Raw genomic sequence first — 17807 nt, 5'->3', positions numbered from 1 at the left:
TCTCAATATTATTATTATATACGTATTGTATGTATGCACGTATATCTATATGAAACCGGCGGCGGCGGCGGCGACCGTCTACAATACAATAATTGGTAAAAACGGCGGAGGAGGCGGCGGCGTCGGCCGCCGACATACCTACTTGCGTTTGTAACGTACAATAGCGGCGGCAGCGGCCGAGGCGGTAGAAGAGACGACGGCGGCGGCGACGGCGATTTCCCCGCTCATGATTCACGTTGGCCGACGACGACCCAGTCGATATGTGTGTGCGATCGCCGGCGGAACGTTATTGACGCGCGCGCGTGTCTCTCCCGCGTGCGACTAACGGTGTGCGCCAGTGCCTTATCCGTCTCTTCCGATTAAAAGTAAATAATTAACACACAATAAAAAAAAATTTAAAAAAAAATGATTTGATAAAATATATTGTTACCTATTTTATTTTTTATTTTTTAAATTAAAATTTGTATTAATTCTTCATTCGACAACCCAACAAAGCCGACAGCTATTTTAAAAATATTAATAATACAAAACAAAAATAATAGCCGCTTGTACACTGCCCGTGCAGACGTCGAGCATGCATCAAGCCGGCCGCCGACCGAGACATCATCACAGCCGGCGTCGTCTCCGTCTCCCCTTACCGTCACCTTCGTCGTCTACGTCGTTGCCGTCACCGCCGTCAACGCCGTCGCCTCCACCGCTACCTCATCTTCACCATTACCGGCGACACGCTTTTCGCTCCAGTGAGTTATTAATCGTTTATATTATCGTGTCCTCACGGCACCAATAATAACAATAATTAAATTATTGTCTTATTAATAGTAGTATTTTTGAATATTTATTATAATTAATTTATGGTAGATGTATTATGTTTTTTTTTTACACTTTTAAGTAGAGTATTATACGAAATTTTGACAAAAAGAAAAAGATGATAAATTCAAACAATATTTATTGGTTTATTTCAAGTATTACAAATATTTAAAATTTTTAAAATCTGTATTATTACACGAAAAGTATTGGCAAGTCGTGTTTTGAAAATTTCAAAACAAAAGGTTTGGCCGTTTGCATCGACTATACTAGAACTTTAAGGGAAGTTAAATAATATCACAAACTCTAGAACAGGTTAGGTTAAAATAATATATTTAAAGGACTGTTCGGTTAGATCAAAAATTAAGTTTTGAACGATAAAACTTATTTTATTCTTTCTTTTGTATATAATTTTACAGGTATCTACATTTAATTGTATTCGTACGAGAAATTGTAGGTATTTTTTTAGTAGTCGGTTCTTTAAAACCGTGTTTTTACGCACTTTGGTGCTTTAGTACGAAATTGTTTAAAATAAATCGAATGCAATTTATAAAAGTCGCATGTATGTAATAAACAATGAAATACACGTAAAGTGCGAAGTCTCTCCCCTTTGGTTTCCATGGAAATATTATCATAGTTCTTACCCTAAGTCTACTGTTTCTACTTTACTGCAGTCGATCACATCTATACCAAAACGACCGGTTTGCATGTCAATAGTAATAACAAATAATAATAATAATAATTTCCTTGACAGTCATCGTCTTGCCTTTTACACGTGTAGTACATGCATGCCGGTGGACGGTACATCTGCGCACAATAGGCTTATTCAAAATGTTTTTTTAACTGTTTTTTTGGTCTCCGAAAGTGGCAAATAGTGTACGAGGGATAGGTATTGAGTTTGAGCTATTGCCAATGCTAAAGTTGACATTACTGATTGCCTACCAATACAAATTGGTTGTTTAAACGTTAAATGAAAATGTAAAACGATAACCTTTATTTGACATACTATACATTTTAATTATATGGACAATTTTAAAAAATGAATTCAACACATGTATTTGTCTATCGTAAATATGTGTTCAGATTTGTTGACAACCTTCTTTACCAAAATTCTTCTCAGGGGTAGATCCAGAAATTCTTAGGAGGGGGGCAATGCAGAATTGCATTTATGACTAGGTTATATCAGCTGCAGCCTTAGGGCTACAGGCCTCTACGGACGTATGAAATTCTTTTTTGGGGATTTGTCGGGGCCATTGTCCTCCTTCTTAGATCCTCGCCTGGTTGTTATTCGTCTTAACCCATAAAAAATGGGGTCGGCCAGCCAAATATTCTTCCTTCCCCTCAGTTTTAAATCCGTCATTATTTTTGAATTAATTGCACAAATCTCTTTGTTTATCATATTCTACCACTTCTTCTTTGGCCTATCTCTATGTCCTTCTACACTAATCCCTCTTGTACTTGTTTTAACATTTCACATTACTAATCCCTTTCAACATACCCCACCCGATTTCTTACGGTTCTTTTTCATTTTCCCTATTTATGGCGTAACTTCTTCACTTCTTCTTAAATAATATGACTCATTCTTAATTTAGCCTAGCCTAGTCACTCACATTCATCTCCACAATGTTGATTCAGACCCTTCTATTTTCTTTTCATCGTCCTTTCATTATTCAATATTGTACAGTGAGTGTTTCCATACATTATTGCTCACTCATGGCCTCGCCACCGTTTCATAAAATAGACGACCCACAAGCAATAAACGCCCGCAGACTCCACGCTGGAGAATACACTTTTATTTTTCTGTACATTCGACAATTTCTTGTAAAATTTAACTTTTTTTCAACAATATAAAATATCATTGATTTTGGCAAATTGGCCTTTTAAATCGTTTAAAATACTCTTTCGACTTCGGTACATCTTTTTCATATTATAAAGACATCAGTCAATGTAATTAGTAATAAATAAGTGTATCTATCCAATTGATAAAGCTACAGCTCTTCCCAAATTTTGAATTCAAAAAACGTTATTACACCTAGTTTTTAAATACTTGTAATGTAGATTTCTAGAACTCATACATTATGGAAGGCTTTTAAATGACTCGAATTTGTTATTTTGAATATAAAATAAATAAATGAAAATATTATAACGAATTATTTAGATAAACAAAAATCTGGTCGCTTAACCGCGCGAAATGATTGTGTTGGTCGAAGCTTCGTTATAACCCTGAGGAGGTGCAAAATTGGATTTGTCGATGTAAAAAAGATCGTTGCTCATCAGACGCTTGCTTTCCTAATCTCCCTTAAATCCAATTACCTCCCACAAAACTTTGTTAGAATCGCCCCTCATGTAAAATGCAAGATAAATAAGCGGAGTGTTAATGAGCCACTCCCTAGGGATTAAAATAGGGTGGAAATCGGCAAAAGCCGCATAGTCGATTCTATAGATGTACTACGGTGAAAACATCTAGGGGACGTTTGTTGGGTATTACTAAAAATAAATATATATAGAAGTACTAGATTCATTCAAATCAGTGGGGTCGAAGTGCTCAAGTCTGTAGAAATTATGACGGTTGCAAACAAAAATTGCATTTTCTATCTTTAGCGTTGTCGAATCACAAGCATAGCTTTCAAATTCAAGATACATAATAAGATCATAATCATAAATAGCATCTTAATGTTGGCATACAAGTCATTATGCAACTGTTGAAGTTTCTTCAAAACATTATATGTAAATAATGGATTTTCCTCAAGATGTACAAATATGTTCTTGGATTTTGAAGGCATATCGGCAAGACGAACACAAAATATTAGAACTATATTGAGAATTTTTTTTAAGAAAAATTTAAATGCGTATATATGTTAAAGAAATTTGAAGATATCCAACTAAAAAAGTTCAACGAACACACCAAACTAATTTGAAACTATGTCGACCGGTTTTCGGCATGTGCTGTATTTTAAATACTGTGTTGATATGTCAATTTTTAGGGTAAAATGTACAATCATAATTGAAAACAAATAATTGTAATTGTACTCGACAACGTTTTAAGAAAAGGTTCAATTATTAACGATTAAATATTTTTTGCAAAGTTCGTACTTATTATTTTAGTTTTTTCTAAGTCAATTTTACAATTTGTGATTTGTAATTCATTGTTTTGGATTTTTATAACTTAAACTGGATGATTGGTAGTAAGTTAAATACATATGTTTTTTTTTTTTTAAGTTATTTGCATACCTTTGGGTCAGTGTACGACAGTCTGAACCTCGATAAAAAAACAAAAACATAATCGCCTTGGAGTTTTATTTTTGTTGTTATGTTTTTAAATAACCTAACCTTTCCAAACCTGTCCTATGATAATATGCGTTACGTTGACCCGGAACATAAATTATGTTAATTTATACAAATATCATCTTTATTTAGTTTTGCCCGATTAATTGGCCATAGCGTGGGTTTATTTGGCTAAATGAAAAAAAAACACCACTAAAACTAACATCGTTATGTTGTTATATATGCTTAGCCGTAGAGACAAACGAGTTCGCACTTCATGAACATATTATACGATTGCCTTAATTATCCTGTCGTGTAGTGCGATACCAATTGGCAGAGCTACAAAGGAGTTCTGATAACCGGTCCTTGATGGTTTGTTTTTTGTTTAAAATAATTTGAATAAACTTTTTTTAGTTGGCGTCCTCTGTGTATTTGGATGTTTGTACTGTTCATTTTTATCCTACAATGGTGTTAACATTACCAAAAATATAGATCCAATTGAGACCGTTGCGTTTACATTTGACTTTCAACAATTCATAATAATTGTATTCCAATTTAATTCTGTAGAACGCTACACCAACAGATACGGTTTTTTTTTTGTATAGGCTCTTCAATGAATTTATATTTAATAAATTGACAGTAAGTTAGCGTTTTTTTATTTAAACCCTCTTATATTTTTCGAGAAAAAAAACTTTTTGTTTTAATAGTTGTAACCAGATTGACAGTAATGGCAATTGGAAAAAAGAGTTTCTTTAATTATCGATAGTTACCTAGAATCGACCTTAAAAAAGTTTTGTTTGGCTATAAATTTAATAGTACTGTAAATTAAAAGTTTTAGACAAGCGAGTAGCGATATATTTTGTTTTCTGTAAAAAGTTCTACCAATACGAGCCAGCTAGATACAATTCTATCTTCAATATAATAAATTAAAAACTTAATGCTTTGTGTGATTCTTCGTAAGTACAATCCTTTAAAATAATACGATTTATATTTTGGCACTATACTTTTTTTTGTTCAGCTGGCCATGAATTCTTTTTGAACTTTTATAATAAACGTTGTAATATAAATCATAGTGCATTTTACAAAAAGTTGTATTTAGAAAGTTTAAACTTTTTACTCGGCCGTATTTTTTTTAAAAAAACTTTACAAACTTATATAGCAGGCTTTAAATTTTATAAAATATAGTTTCGCTTTGACAAGTCTTTATATTATAGCGTAATTTGATTTTTAATTAAATCTAATTTCCAGATGTTTCTTATTTCGAGTAAATTATTTGTACCTTACTTAAATTTATCTTGTTATTTAATAAAAAATGTCTTTGAAATAAAAAAAACAACTAATTCTAGTATGTCCTGTTATTTGCATTTTTCTTGTGGTTTGTCTTTGGCTGGCTAATAAATTCCATTTAACTACTGACTCGCGTCCCGTGAAAAACACAACCATCTGTTATGAAATTATCAAAATACATCAATTATTTGTGGTCAAAATTATAAGCGTAGCCGTTTTAATGCGAGTCCCTGATGATTAATAATTTAAACCAACTGTGGGAACTCCAACTGGGTGGTGTTTCGTTTTGTACATCTCATGTTTTCTATTTTATATTACCAGTACATAAGTCATATTATACCACTACAATAACATTCTGCAATAGAATATAACAAAATGTCAATAACACAAACCGTACACGAGTAACGGGTAATTACTATTAAAATATACAATATTATGTAGACACCCAACACCGTAATTAAGTATAAAGCCTTCATAGGTGGTTCAAGTCGATTTATTTTAACGACTCACCTCACAAGTGCATGCAAGAAGAAATTGTTTAAACCTTGTATAAAAAATGTATAATTATATATTCTTTTAAAAACTTATAAAAATTGAACGTTTAAACACAATTAATAATTGTCGTACGGGTTTTAATATTTTAAATATACTTAATATATAATTTTAATATTAACGTTCTAAAATTGTTTTCAAATGTTCCACTGTAAACACTATTTTTACTTGAAATTGTTTGAAAGCATGTTACACTTACAAAATTTCATTATGTTTTTAGACAAATTTATAAATAATAGAAAAAAGTTTACTAAATATCTATTTACAGATAATACTTACTTAAATACTCGTACTTCAAAAAATTGATATTGCATAAATATTTTATTAGAGATGTTAAAAAATTTTAATTAAAATTGGTTTAATAAAAAATTGTAATATTGTTGGTTAAAAAATTTTCCTTCGATTGTTTAGGAGCATTATTATTGTAAACGAATATTATCATTTTCTAATTGGTATTGCTATTCCTTTAGGTTTTTAATATATGTACTTGTCTAGTGGTCAACGGCCGATAAACTATTGTTTGTTTACACTCTACCAAAAACTAGCTATTAACGCTGTTTTATTTTCAAAGAAGGTGTTGAATTATCAGGTATGGTAGTTGTTATGTTCATTAATATGGAACATACAGAGCTTTGTTTTAATCGCGGGGGCTTATCTAAATTGAAAATTAAGATTATTCAATGAAAACAAAAACATTTTACGATTTTTGTCGAGTTGCTTGAAAATATCGATGTATGGTAGTGACCACACTACTGTTCAATATAATTTTCCAAGAACAAAAAGTGAATCAATTACTTTAAAAACTATGTACGCGTCCAGAAACTAGAAAAAATAAACTCCTCATGGCTTTATCGTTTTTGGTTTTTTCATAGAGATTTTTTTTTTTTTTAAATTACATTTATATATTATTATTATTTTAACGTTACGCTTTTTTTGAACTGTTGGATTCCAGTGAATTTTACCGCGCTTCCTTTGAACTGCTAACTTTATTATGTATGTACACTGTATATATATTATATTTATTAACCGCATAACAATGTTATAATTTATCCATGAACCGAGAGATGTTTGCGTGTCTTTTTTGTTTTATAATAATATATTCGTTATGATACCGAGAACACGGCGTATACGTTTTTATTGGCCTGACGTTTGTGCTGTATATTTTATAAGGGTATATAGTTAAGGTTTCTTTAATGAGTCAATACGGCGAGACCATCGAATTCCTAGAATCGCCAGAAATTGTTTGCTTTTGAATTGCCAAACGCTCTGCTGTGCGATATATATATATATATAATATAATAGTCGTTTCGCCGAAAGTTTCGTGCCCGTCGGTGTACATAAAGTGTTTGCACTTTAAATAAGTTTAAAAAAAAAAAAAAAAGGAGAGACGACAGGGGGAGGTGCAGCAAAACCCCGAGTTTACGCAACTATCGCAAATATTTGACGTTAAAAAACATAATAATTATCGAACACACAATTCTCGGAAAACACCTCTACCAACTGGCTGACGAAGGGGAGGTGTTCTTATACTTACCCTGTTTATTAAACGCCGTTTGCCGTCTGGTGTCGGTTGCCAGTACAGCGTTTGCTTTGTCGCCGAGTGTATGGTCGTACCGATCGTGTGTGGTGCGCGCCAATTAAACCGTTCAATTGCCTCTTGGACAAAGTAAAGTTTTTCGGATAGTTTTTTGGGTAAGTGGCGTACACGTATACCTATTTTTTTTTATAAGGGCAAGGATATACAGCTTTAGGACTATAGCAAGTAAGGAGAGTTTGCTTTGGCTTGAGCTCGACTGTAAATTCCAAATAACAAATTTTCAAAAATTTACCTACTAAGAACCTATCATTTCGTTGGACGTGATCATTTTTATATAGCTCAACCAATAAAATATCCTACAACAGTCCTAATAACTAATTTGTATCAATTATTCGATATGAGTATAAAGTGAGAAAGAAAGACTAAGATGGTGTTTGAGTAAGTTGAAAGAAGGGAGACAAATCTAACATTAAAACTGATAAGACTTAATAAAAGATAGCGAAAAGGAATGCATAATAAATATATGGAGATGTGTAAATAGAAAATGTGGAGCCATAAGAAAAGTAGAGGAAGAATATTTAGCTGGCCCTGTTGACGAAATAGAAGAACACAACTAATTAGAAATATTTTGTGTCAATGATTATACAATATAGTTTAATTACAACAGCCCTTTTCTGTTGTATCAATATTAAAAAATAATTTCCCTATTATGTATCATTATAGTATAGTGGGACTGGTTAGACACTGGGGGGAGGAGCTATCCCTCCATATACCTCTCACGTGTCTGAGGCGAGGTTAGATTAGGTCAAAATTCTACGTTTATACAGCAAAACTTTTATTAACTTTTTTATAATTTATAAACTCATAATAATTCTTCTAATCCCGTTGTTCTATCTAAAATGTATCATATACATGTACAAAAATCCAAAGAATTGGGTAAGAAAAACAGATTATATTAGTTACATAAGTCTTACATTAGTTCTACTCTTAAACTTTTGTGTGATGTCTCACGTTGTTATTATTATTGTTAATCTGGAACTTAATAAATATTTCAAATATTTTAGTTTTATATGAACGAGGGACACAGTTATATCTAATATTAGTGATCCGGAATGTATAAAAAAGATAAAAACTGCTTAATCAAATTACTGACAATAAAATATAAAACGTAAATACTAGAAAGAGCGCTGGTAATAACATTTTGGCTTGGATTTAGAATTGTACGTCAAATTAAATTACGCGGTGCGAAAGGTCATCAAATGCATTTAACTAAGTTAAGTTATAATCTCATAAGTATGACACTACAATTATACACTTAAAAACTAAGCCAATATCAAGAAATCATTCTCCTCGAGGGCAATGAAACTCTGTTTTGTCTTCTTGAGCGCAGTTTTTGGTCTTTTATTTATATTGAACAATGTTTTTGTCAAATTAAAACACAACTTCACTACAATTTTATTAATAAATAAAACTTTAAAAATAAAATTTTGAGAAGAAGTGTATGTAAGTAATTACCCAAAGTAACTGACTAGAAAACGAAATTCCTACGCCTTTATAAACCTCGAAATGGTTTAATCAGCATTTCGTTGGCTGTTAAGTGTTAACTCATGTATCAATAGATGAAATAAATAAAAACCTTTCAGTTCTTGACTGCTTAATACCTGGAACAGGTTATTTGTCGTCAATAGGTAGGTTAGGGTAAGATAAGATAAGCCAGGATTAACTTGTTGGAGGTTAAACAAATTTTTAAATCCGTCTATAATGTAGATGACAGAAACACTTTTTAAACTTAGTAAGATAATTAAAAAAATAAAAATTCAAATTGTGTTTCAAAATCAATTTGATTTGAACTTTATGAAAACTAATTTGTTAGTAACTAAATTGTTATGATTAATATTATGTAAATAAGATTGTAAGCATTCGGGTGGTAATTTGACAGTTTCAATAGCGCTGTAGACACTACTCTGGCTAGCTAGGCTAATCTTTTTCTATACATTTTAAAATAAGTATAAATATAATTGATATAATTGTTTGTGTTGGTTTCTAGGCGATTCCCGAGAATAACAGCGGCATGCAGGCGATCGGCAAGACCGATGACAAAATGAGCTTCCCGACCACATGGACCGACATACTGTTAAAGTCTATATCGTCCGGTAAGTCTAACTATACGATTGATGTGAAAATCGGGACGAAACGTATTTCGTCAGATCTCAATCGGCAAGTAACGCACAGACAGGACATACCAAAGAAGCGCCGCAAACAGCCTAACCCCACGAGAATATCCTCGGAAGACGGGACGCCGACCACTGGCGACTGCAACGCTTTTGACACGCTATCCGACCACGGCAACAGCAAGCCCGAATCGGACCACAGTTCAGATGATTCTTTACTGCAGTCATCTTCTAAGCGACACAGTCCGCCGTTGAACTTGACCAAATCCGAGATACAATCGCAAGCCGTATCTCCCCAACCGTCGCACACCAATGCCGTCGTCTACCATTTACATCAAGACGTCCCCAACCCGACTGCGTCCAATGCGATGCTTCAACTAGGTACTAACCAACACCAGCAGCAGCAGCAACATTCACAGTTGGTGCAACATCAACAGCATCAGCATCATCAGCAATACCTACAGAATCATCAGCGGCACCAGCAGCAGCCACAGTACCAACATCAACAGGCGACTTTGAGGCCGATCAACCAGTTAAAGTACGAACCTTCGGTCAACGCTACTCCGATATGCTTGAAAGCTCAACCACTGCAGGTGTGCGGTACGTCCAAACCTAGCAACTACGTTCAGTCTCCTGTTCAGATATTCAATCCCGAAGCTTATTGCGACCAGTGCAACAAAGAGTTTTGCAACAAATACTTTTTAAAAACCCACAAGGCCAACAAACACGGTGTTTACTCGGACGTCAGTCTACAGACCGCCACGGAGTACATGGATCGAGGATGGAAACAACCGGATGTTAACCACGGCATGTCCTCCGCGCCACCGTTTTACGCGTCCAAAATCGTTCCACCGGTGGTTCAGCAGCAGCCGCCGTTGGCCAATGCTCAGGGAGTCAAAAACATGATAAACAACATTAACACGCGGGCCTTCTGCAGCATCTGTCAAAAGGAATTTTGCAACAAGTACTTTGTGAAACGACACAAGGCTAAAATACACGGTATATACGAAGAGGGTGGTGATTACAGGGCCTTGGACGATGTGGCGGCCAATCTCAAGCGAACCTACATAAAACGAGAACAATCAGAATCTTTGGACGGCTGCGAGAGGGGTGAGATTTTGAGCGCCTCTACATTAGTAGACGTTTTATCTTACGCCCAAGTGACGGTCAACGATTACTCACAAAAGCCGCCTACGGATCTCGCCACAAATACTGTCATCGACGATCAGTTAATAAAGACCGAACCGATGGCCGCCGCCGAACAGAGTTACGGAGACGAGATGTTGGCAGCCGCCCACGAAGACGAGCCTACTGATCCTACGACCAATGCGGTCTACGGAGAACGACAGTTGGCTGACGTGTTTCCCGTCAACCTCATGTTGGACCGGAACGCGTTGACCATCGAACCGATAAGGCTGAAAGACGAACGTGATTTACCCGAGGAAGTATTGCCCCCAAAGGTAGAAACCAACGAGACCGCGGCCCTAGAAGAAATGGCACAACTCAAGCACAAGAACCGATTTCAACAAGCTGTGCAGGGTATTTTGATGAAATTGACTCCCGAGAGTCCGGGCCCGGTCAAATGCGACGTGTGCAACGTATTGGTGGACGGATCGTCTTTAAGAGCGCATTTTCTTAGCAAACATGAAGATATAGTCCAAGAACTGGTCAACGAGACGCTGATGGCTACCAGCCACGACGGAACATCGCAGCTTACCGAACACGCGTGTCCCGAATGCCAACAGACGTTTGTCTCGGACGCTCACTTGAAAGCGCACGTTCAACAATGTGACGGCCACGTCAAAGGGATGAGCGCGGCTTCATCGCCGGTCAGCAAGTATTCGACCGAGAACGAAAACGAGTACATCAAAGACAGGAAACCGTCGTCTTCGTCGTCGTCGACGATGCTCAGCAGTTTCTGTAGAATATGCAATAAGGAACTATGCAACAAGTACTTTATGAAAACGCACATGCAGCGCATGCACGGAATTTCCATACAGAACGGCAACCACATCAACGGAGTGGTGTGCGACATATGCAACAAGGAGCTGTGCAGCAAGTACTTCTTGAGGGTGCACAAACAGAACTCCCACGGTATCGCCGAGCACGCTGGACCGGCCGGTTGTCACAAATTGTGGTCGGACCATTTGGCAGGGACAGACAGCGGGTCGGCCGGTGGACCGGAAGAACTGACCGACAACAATCACCGGTACTACAAACACTACACCGAAGTTTGCAACCTGTGCTTCAGGAGGTTCAGGAGCTCGAAATGGTTGAGCGCCCATTTGTTAAACGACCACGGCGAAGACGGGCGGACCCAATGGAAACAAATACAGAATCATCTAAACGGCGGCGATGGCCAAGTCGGTCAACAAAACATGGCATTGCCGACGGTCGCAGCCGACCCGGCGGACTCGGAAGAGGTGTCCAGACGGCATTCGGGCGACGAGCAACCGGCGCAGACGACGCCGCAAGCCGACGAAGCCAAACAGTACCGGTGCTCGTACTGTCCGTTCACCACGTCCATCCTGTCGTTTTTGTTCGTTCACGAGAAATTCCACGTGGCCGTCAAACAACAGCGGCCGACGGCGATCGACGGCGACAACGATGTGACAACATTAGCCTGTTCCGACTGTTCCGCTGGGCCGTTCCGCGACAAAGCGCATTTAGAAACGCACATGATCCACTGTCACGTAACAAAAAAAGACTTAGCTTGCGATCTGCCGGCGCCGGTGACCAACGTCGGTCCGGAACCGGCGGTAATCGCCGACGAACTGGACGTTGGACAGGACTCGACGGTGGACAAGTCGTCCATGGACACCAACGGCAACGACGTGTACGCGGACGCCCGCAAACCGAACGAGACCAACGTCGGTCACGAACCATTCATAATGCAATCGTTCTTCCTGGAAAATTGTTCCGTGTCGCCAGCAGTGAAAACAGTGTTGAACAGTGGCGGTGGCACCGGCCGGAGCGACTCGTTTCACTCGTCTTTGGTTTACCTTCCAGTCAAGGAGAAGCTCACCTCCACGGTCAATGTGTTTTTCAAACTCACCCCCACATAGTTTTTCCTCGGATACCTTAACCATAAGCACAGAAAGATACACATGTAAATTCGTTATCGCCGACAGCCGTATGTTGGCACAGAGTTGGCAAAAAGCCCAAACTCATAAAAACCTAGCTCAAAATTTAATTAGGTTGGGATTTTTAAAAATCGAAATTCGGGGTATTGCCAACTCTGTAATTAAGATTACCATAAAATGTTGTATTGGTAAGCTTTCCGCAAAAATGGTCTTTAGTAAAACTAGTGTTTTTATTCGTACGATAGTAAATATTATTGTACAACAAAGAATTATAATAAGACTGAAAAAAAAAGAAACTAACAAATTTACATGGGTGCTGGAATAAAATCTGGTGATATCTACGTTACTTAAGTTCCTAATTAAGTCTTGTGAGTCAAACGGTGGTTTACACACGAGAGTCGTAATGCGTCTGCACGTTATTCATAATAAGAAGAAGCCGATTCCTGAGCGGTGACCATCCAACCCAAAGAAGGTCACCTTGTAAGGTTGGGTGGTTCCTGTTTAGAGCTTAATATATTCTTATTATAAATAGAGTTTCACATCCATTGGTTATCTCATCGGGTTAGGTTGGTCCGGTTCGTTTTAGTTTCTTAAATTTTTGGCTTTGTAATAATGGATATTCATTGTAAAACAGACTAATGGTTTTTGTTAAAGTGTTTGTATATTACTTTTTCGATTATTGAACAACACTTTATAAGCAAGAACAAAAATATAACCTTCAACGAAAATAAATTACTTCAACTTCCGTGATAACAATTATTCGTTTATAGACACCACAATAATTAGTTAACTACAAGGGACAATACGAACCGGACGACCATGCATGTATTCAATGCTTAAACGGTAGATAATTTATAATGGATAAAGAGAGCTGGGCCGAATGGTTAATGGTACTGTATACTCGAGGTTTTATCAACACTTGGTAAGCGTTATCATTATCACATATGGGATAATAGCTGATAGTAACTGTTGCGACGCCTGCGTAAATGTGATCGGTGGACTCTTCAAAATGAATAAACAAAATTAAGATATAGAAAGTGCGCAAAAAAACAACTTTTATTATCGAGTGGAAATACGGATATCAGTATTTTTTATCATCTTGATGTTATAATTTAAAACTCTTGTCAATACAAAAATAACTGAAAACACCATAATATTTTTCCGTTGACCTGGGTAAACTATAGTACCATGTCTTTTTCGCTCGATACTCATGCCTCGGTCCAAGACCGTTTTGTTAACCTGTCTATTGTTAAAAAATATATTTGAAATCTCCATTGTAAATGGTCCGAGGGTCAAAAGTGTTCTGGAAACAAAACGTAAATCGTGTGTAGAAACTACCGGTAAAACTCCATAGTAAAATATTAACACCATTGCCCGTAGTAATTTTTCCTCTGTATTATTCCCGTAAAAAATGACTGAGCACTGTTCGTTGCTATACGAACCGGCTTACATGTTGTATTGTAGAAATAAAATGAACTATTTTTATCTCCAAATCATATTCGTGCTAGCGTGATAACGTTATAATCAAAATCATATTTTTTAATCTTTAAACGTGGCAAGAAAACGAAAATCAAAATTATTTTTAACATTGTTATTCGCCGCGTTATTGCGTTACATATTTTATTCCATTAAGATAACTCTAGTCGATATTTTATTATTATTTTTTTTTAATGTTTTTCGTTACTCGCCGTTGATTATATTATTCAACAAAATAATTATCTACAATATTAGGTATAGATCATAGAATTATTCTAGTCATTTTTTTTTTTTTGTGCTTATATGATAGGTATTTTTAATTGATGTACAAATATTATTTAGTGATTTTTGTCGGATGCGATAAAATATCGAATTTAATTACTGATGGCTCATAAAATGTTGGACTTTACACGTTAGCCGAGGGTGGCGCCTCGATAGTTTGTTTTACCCGCAAAACGGCCACTGGATGTTTTATTGAATCATTAAACACCCCGACCGTAGGGGTTTTTTACAGCCCAAATCTAATGAAAAATCCTACCGCTCACCAAAGTTGTTACAACGTTTTTATAATATGTAATACCCGAGGTTTAGTAGAGCCAATCTGGGCGAATGCGCTATTAAACGCAATTTTCAAATGGTCGTCGACCTTTTGACTTTCAACAAGCGTTCATCTCGAGTACCAAATAATTTCTTAAAAAAAAAAACACCATGACGAGATAACACACATCTAGGGTAACGGAGGTGGATAGGTGACTTTCAAGCAAACCTAAACGCACAATTTTTTCCGAGTAGTGGGTGTTGCTTCCGGATGTATATGTATATAATTAATATACTCCAGATGTTATGACCGAAATCGGGATTTGGTCTTACGGTCTACGAAGTATGCAGATTTATATGCATAATATATAGGCACGCACTCAGAAAAAAAAGTGGTATACACGCTGTTACATGTTATATCACAATCTATATTGCAGGTAAAACCAACGATCGTCGAGTACGCAAAGGCTTGAACCTTTGGTTCGGTTGAAGACCGTAATTCCGAGAAAAACACAATCGTTGTAATCTTTTCCGAGAATAAAAAATAAAATAATGAACCTTTTAAACGGATTTGATAAATTCAGGATGTTTTCGAGCGTGCCATAATCAAATAGTTGCAATCTTCTGCAGGGACAACCCCGTCTGATGGTATTTAATTAGGATCATTAGAGACCATTATTTTTTGTACGCGCAAGCAGTATATGGAGATACTATTATTCCCGACTTACCTATTTTCTAATGCAAAATTGTACAATCAATGTCATGAGATTTTATCATTTTACGAAAGGTAAAAATCCAAATGGGGTTCACATTTACAATTCGATCGGCAACACCCTATCGATCATCAATGACAATCGTTTGGAATGATAATCAAGCCGATCTTGTATTGGCGTATTAGGTATATGTTCGACAACCCATTTTTGTGACTGATATATTTAAAATCTGAATTTTCAGTCTGTCCATGTCAGTTATGAGATGATTGAAACTCCGTTTATGATGCATTGCATTTTACAAGACCTGTGAAGAGTGTTCTAGTGTATTGACATAGTTGATTGACTGCCGGTTGCTGTGCATACACTTGTTAGCCAATCGCAGTGTCAATCCAAGAACACTGTCATATTGTTTCGATACTCGTATAAGGCACATTTCTCAAAAATATATTGTCAACCGCTATCTTTAAAAATAGAATCCAAAACATTTTCACGAAGTATTCATTCGTGTAAGGGTTTCTTAAATAATCCACCGACTTCAAAATATAAAATCAGCACTCTTGAGAGTTTTCAACACGTTTTCAGTATAATTTCCACTAAAACATACTTTAATGGAATTGTTCAGATGTGCCCTCAGACATAATTTACTGGGAATCAGTCGCGTTTACGGTTTCGACAGTATATTAAAGAAATAATACAAGATATTTTAGGTAATAATAGTAACTATACGGTTCAAAGTATATTGCATTACATACGTTTCGTACTTACATAACGACAGCCGATAATAAAAATGAATGGCAAATCGTTACTCGGTTAGGTTAGTCGCAAAAAATTATCCGGTGTCAAAAACAGAAATCACAAATAAATGATTAACCATAAAACACTATTGTCATATGAACTATTCTTCAAAACTAAATTTCTAGTTTACCTTTCTTCGTCCTCCGCATTCGGAGGGAAGAGAGAAATACAATAGGAGAGATTTTTTTTGTATTCTATAACAGTATTTTGTGAATTATTGAAACAATAAAATAAAATAATTGAAAATACAATTTTTCTTGAACCGAAGAATTGGTAGTAAATTGAATTTATATATATATTAAATACTTAAATAGCAAAAAGAAAAGTTTTTCTTTTCTTTACCCCTTCCCCCCCTCTCTCTCCACGGTGGTCGCCTATTTCCCAATTTATTTTACTTTCGTAAACATACGATCGCGCGTAAAGTTTTTCAGTTAAATATCTTTTAATGTTTTTAGTCATAATTTTGTGTATTAAGCAAAACATCTACCGTATTTAGGATTATTTTAAACATTGGCGCTTGTATAAAATATAACGTAGCGTGTCTTAAGTCCAAAACAAATCATGTCCGAAATATTTACGGTAACACACTAACTTTAAATATTACTTGAAATTTAAGTATTGGCTATATTAATTTAAACGTACGATATAAATATTATATTATGATTGTTTTAAACAATTTTTAATTTAATTTTACCCTACAATGGAACTTAAATCAAAACTAATTTTAAGATTGTACATTGACTTTATTATTATTATTATTATTACTATTATTTAGAATTTGGCATAATAGGTATTATAGGTTTAATCAACGAAAAATAACAAAAAAAAAAAAAAAAATACGTCGATGGCTTTATAATATGAATCTATATTGTAACGCATATATTATATAGGTTATAGATTTAGGTATATTTATTAAACATATATAATGGAAACGATATCAAAATTAATTTGACATACAGTCAAAATAGGAAAACAAAAATCAAAATTATTGTATTACCATATTGTAATTTATTTACTTATTAAGTTACTTTTTAGAACATAAGAAAAAATATTATTATTATTATTATATTATTATTAGAACCTTTTAGATTATATATTATGGATGTTAATTTTGTACGGTACTATTTATCCTAGTCAAAAAAAAAATATGTTGTAGGTACTATATATTTGTGTGTAATTATGCGAGACAATTCTAAGTCTTTTTTTATTTTTACCTAGTATTTTATATTTTATTTTTATTTTGTGTTGTTAAGTTAGATACTTATTAATAATTATAAATTGTGTATTGTATGACAGGAAATAAAATAAATCTTTGGAATGAGAGTCGACTTGGAAGTGCAGTTCATCTGGTAAAATATGATTTAATCATCATTTGAAGGTTATATGATTATAATACTTGGTGGACCGAAGTTTGATGAGTTTGGCGCGATTATGAAGCAAAGATTGGTCCACATCAAACTTAGCACATCTCATCAACTGCATAAACCATCCAGATCCATCTTATCTATCCACTCCTATTCTTCCTCAATCCTCGATACCTACCTCTATAGACCCACCGTTCTTTAGGTCATCCCGGGGCCTCTAATCT

The 17807-nt window shown here is 35.3% G+C and overlaps 1 protein-coding gene across 3 annotated transcripts; it reads left to right on the top strand.

Annotated features, from left to right (window-relative positions):
- The first annotated feature begins 272 nt into the window (after positions 1–272).
- Positions 273–16949, top strand: LOC126836737 (uncharacterized). 3 transcript variants are annotated; one of them, XM_050570355.1, is made up of 2 exons: positions 273–740; positions 9492–16949. In XM_050570355.1, the coding sequence occupies exon 2, from the start codon at positions 9516–9518 to the stop codon at positions 12678–12680; it is 3165 nt and encodes a 1054-aa protein (XP_050426312.1). In that variant the 5' UTR covers positions 273–740; positions 9492–9515; the 3' UTR covers positions 12681–16949. The 3 variants fall into 3 exon arrangements, with proteins under 3 accessions (XP_050426312.1, XP_050426313.1, XP_050426314.1); XM_050570356.1 differs by having other exon boundaries at positions 273–744; XM_050570357.1 differs by lacking the exon at positions 273–740 and adding an exon at positions 7519–7599.
- The last annotated feature ends 858 nt before the right edge of the window (positions 16950–17807 follow it).

The sequence above is a fragment of the Adelges cooleyi genome, unplaced genomic scaffold (genome assembly GCF_023614345.1).
Source record: "Adelges cooleyi isolate 19-005CV unplaced genomic scaffold, UGA_ACOO_1.1 ACOO_flye_CR_arks_rails_tigmint_CR_PRNA_247, whole genome shotgun sequence".
In the NCBI taxonomy this organism is placed as follows: Eukaryota; Metazoa; Arthropoda; class Insecta; order Hemiptera; family Adelgidae; genus Adelges; species Adelges cooleyi.
The sequence above is the reverse complement of the archived record's forward strand: the minus strand, read 5'-3'. Positions and strand labels throughout refer to the sequence as shown.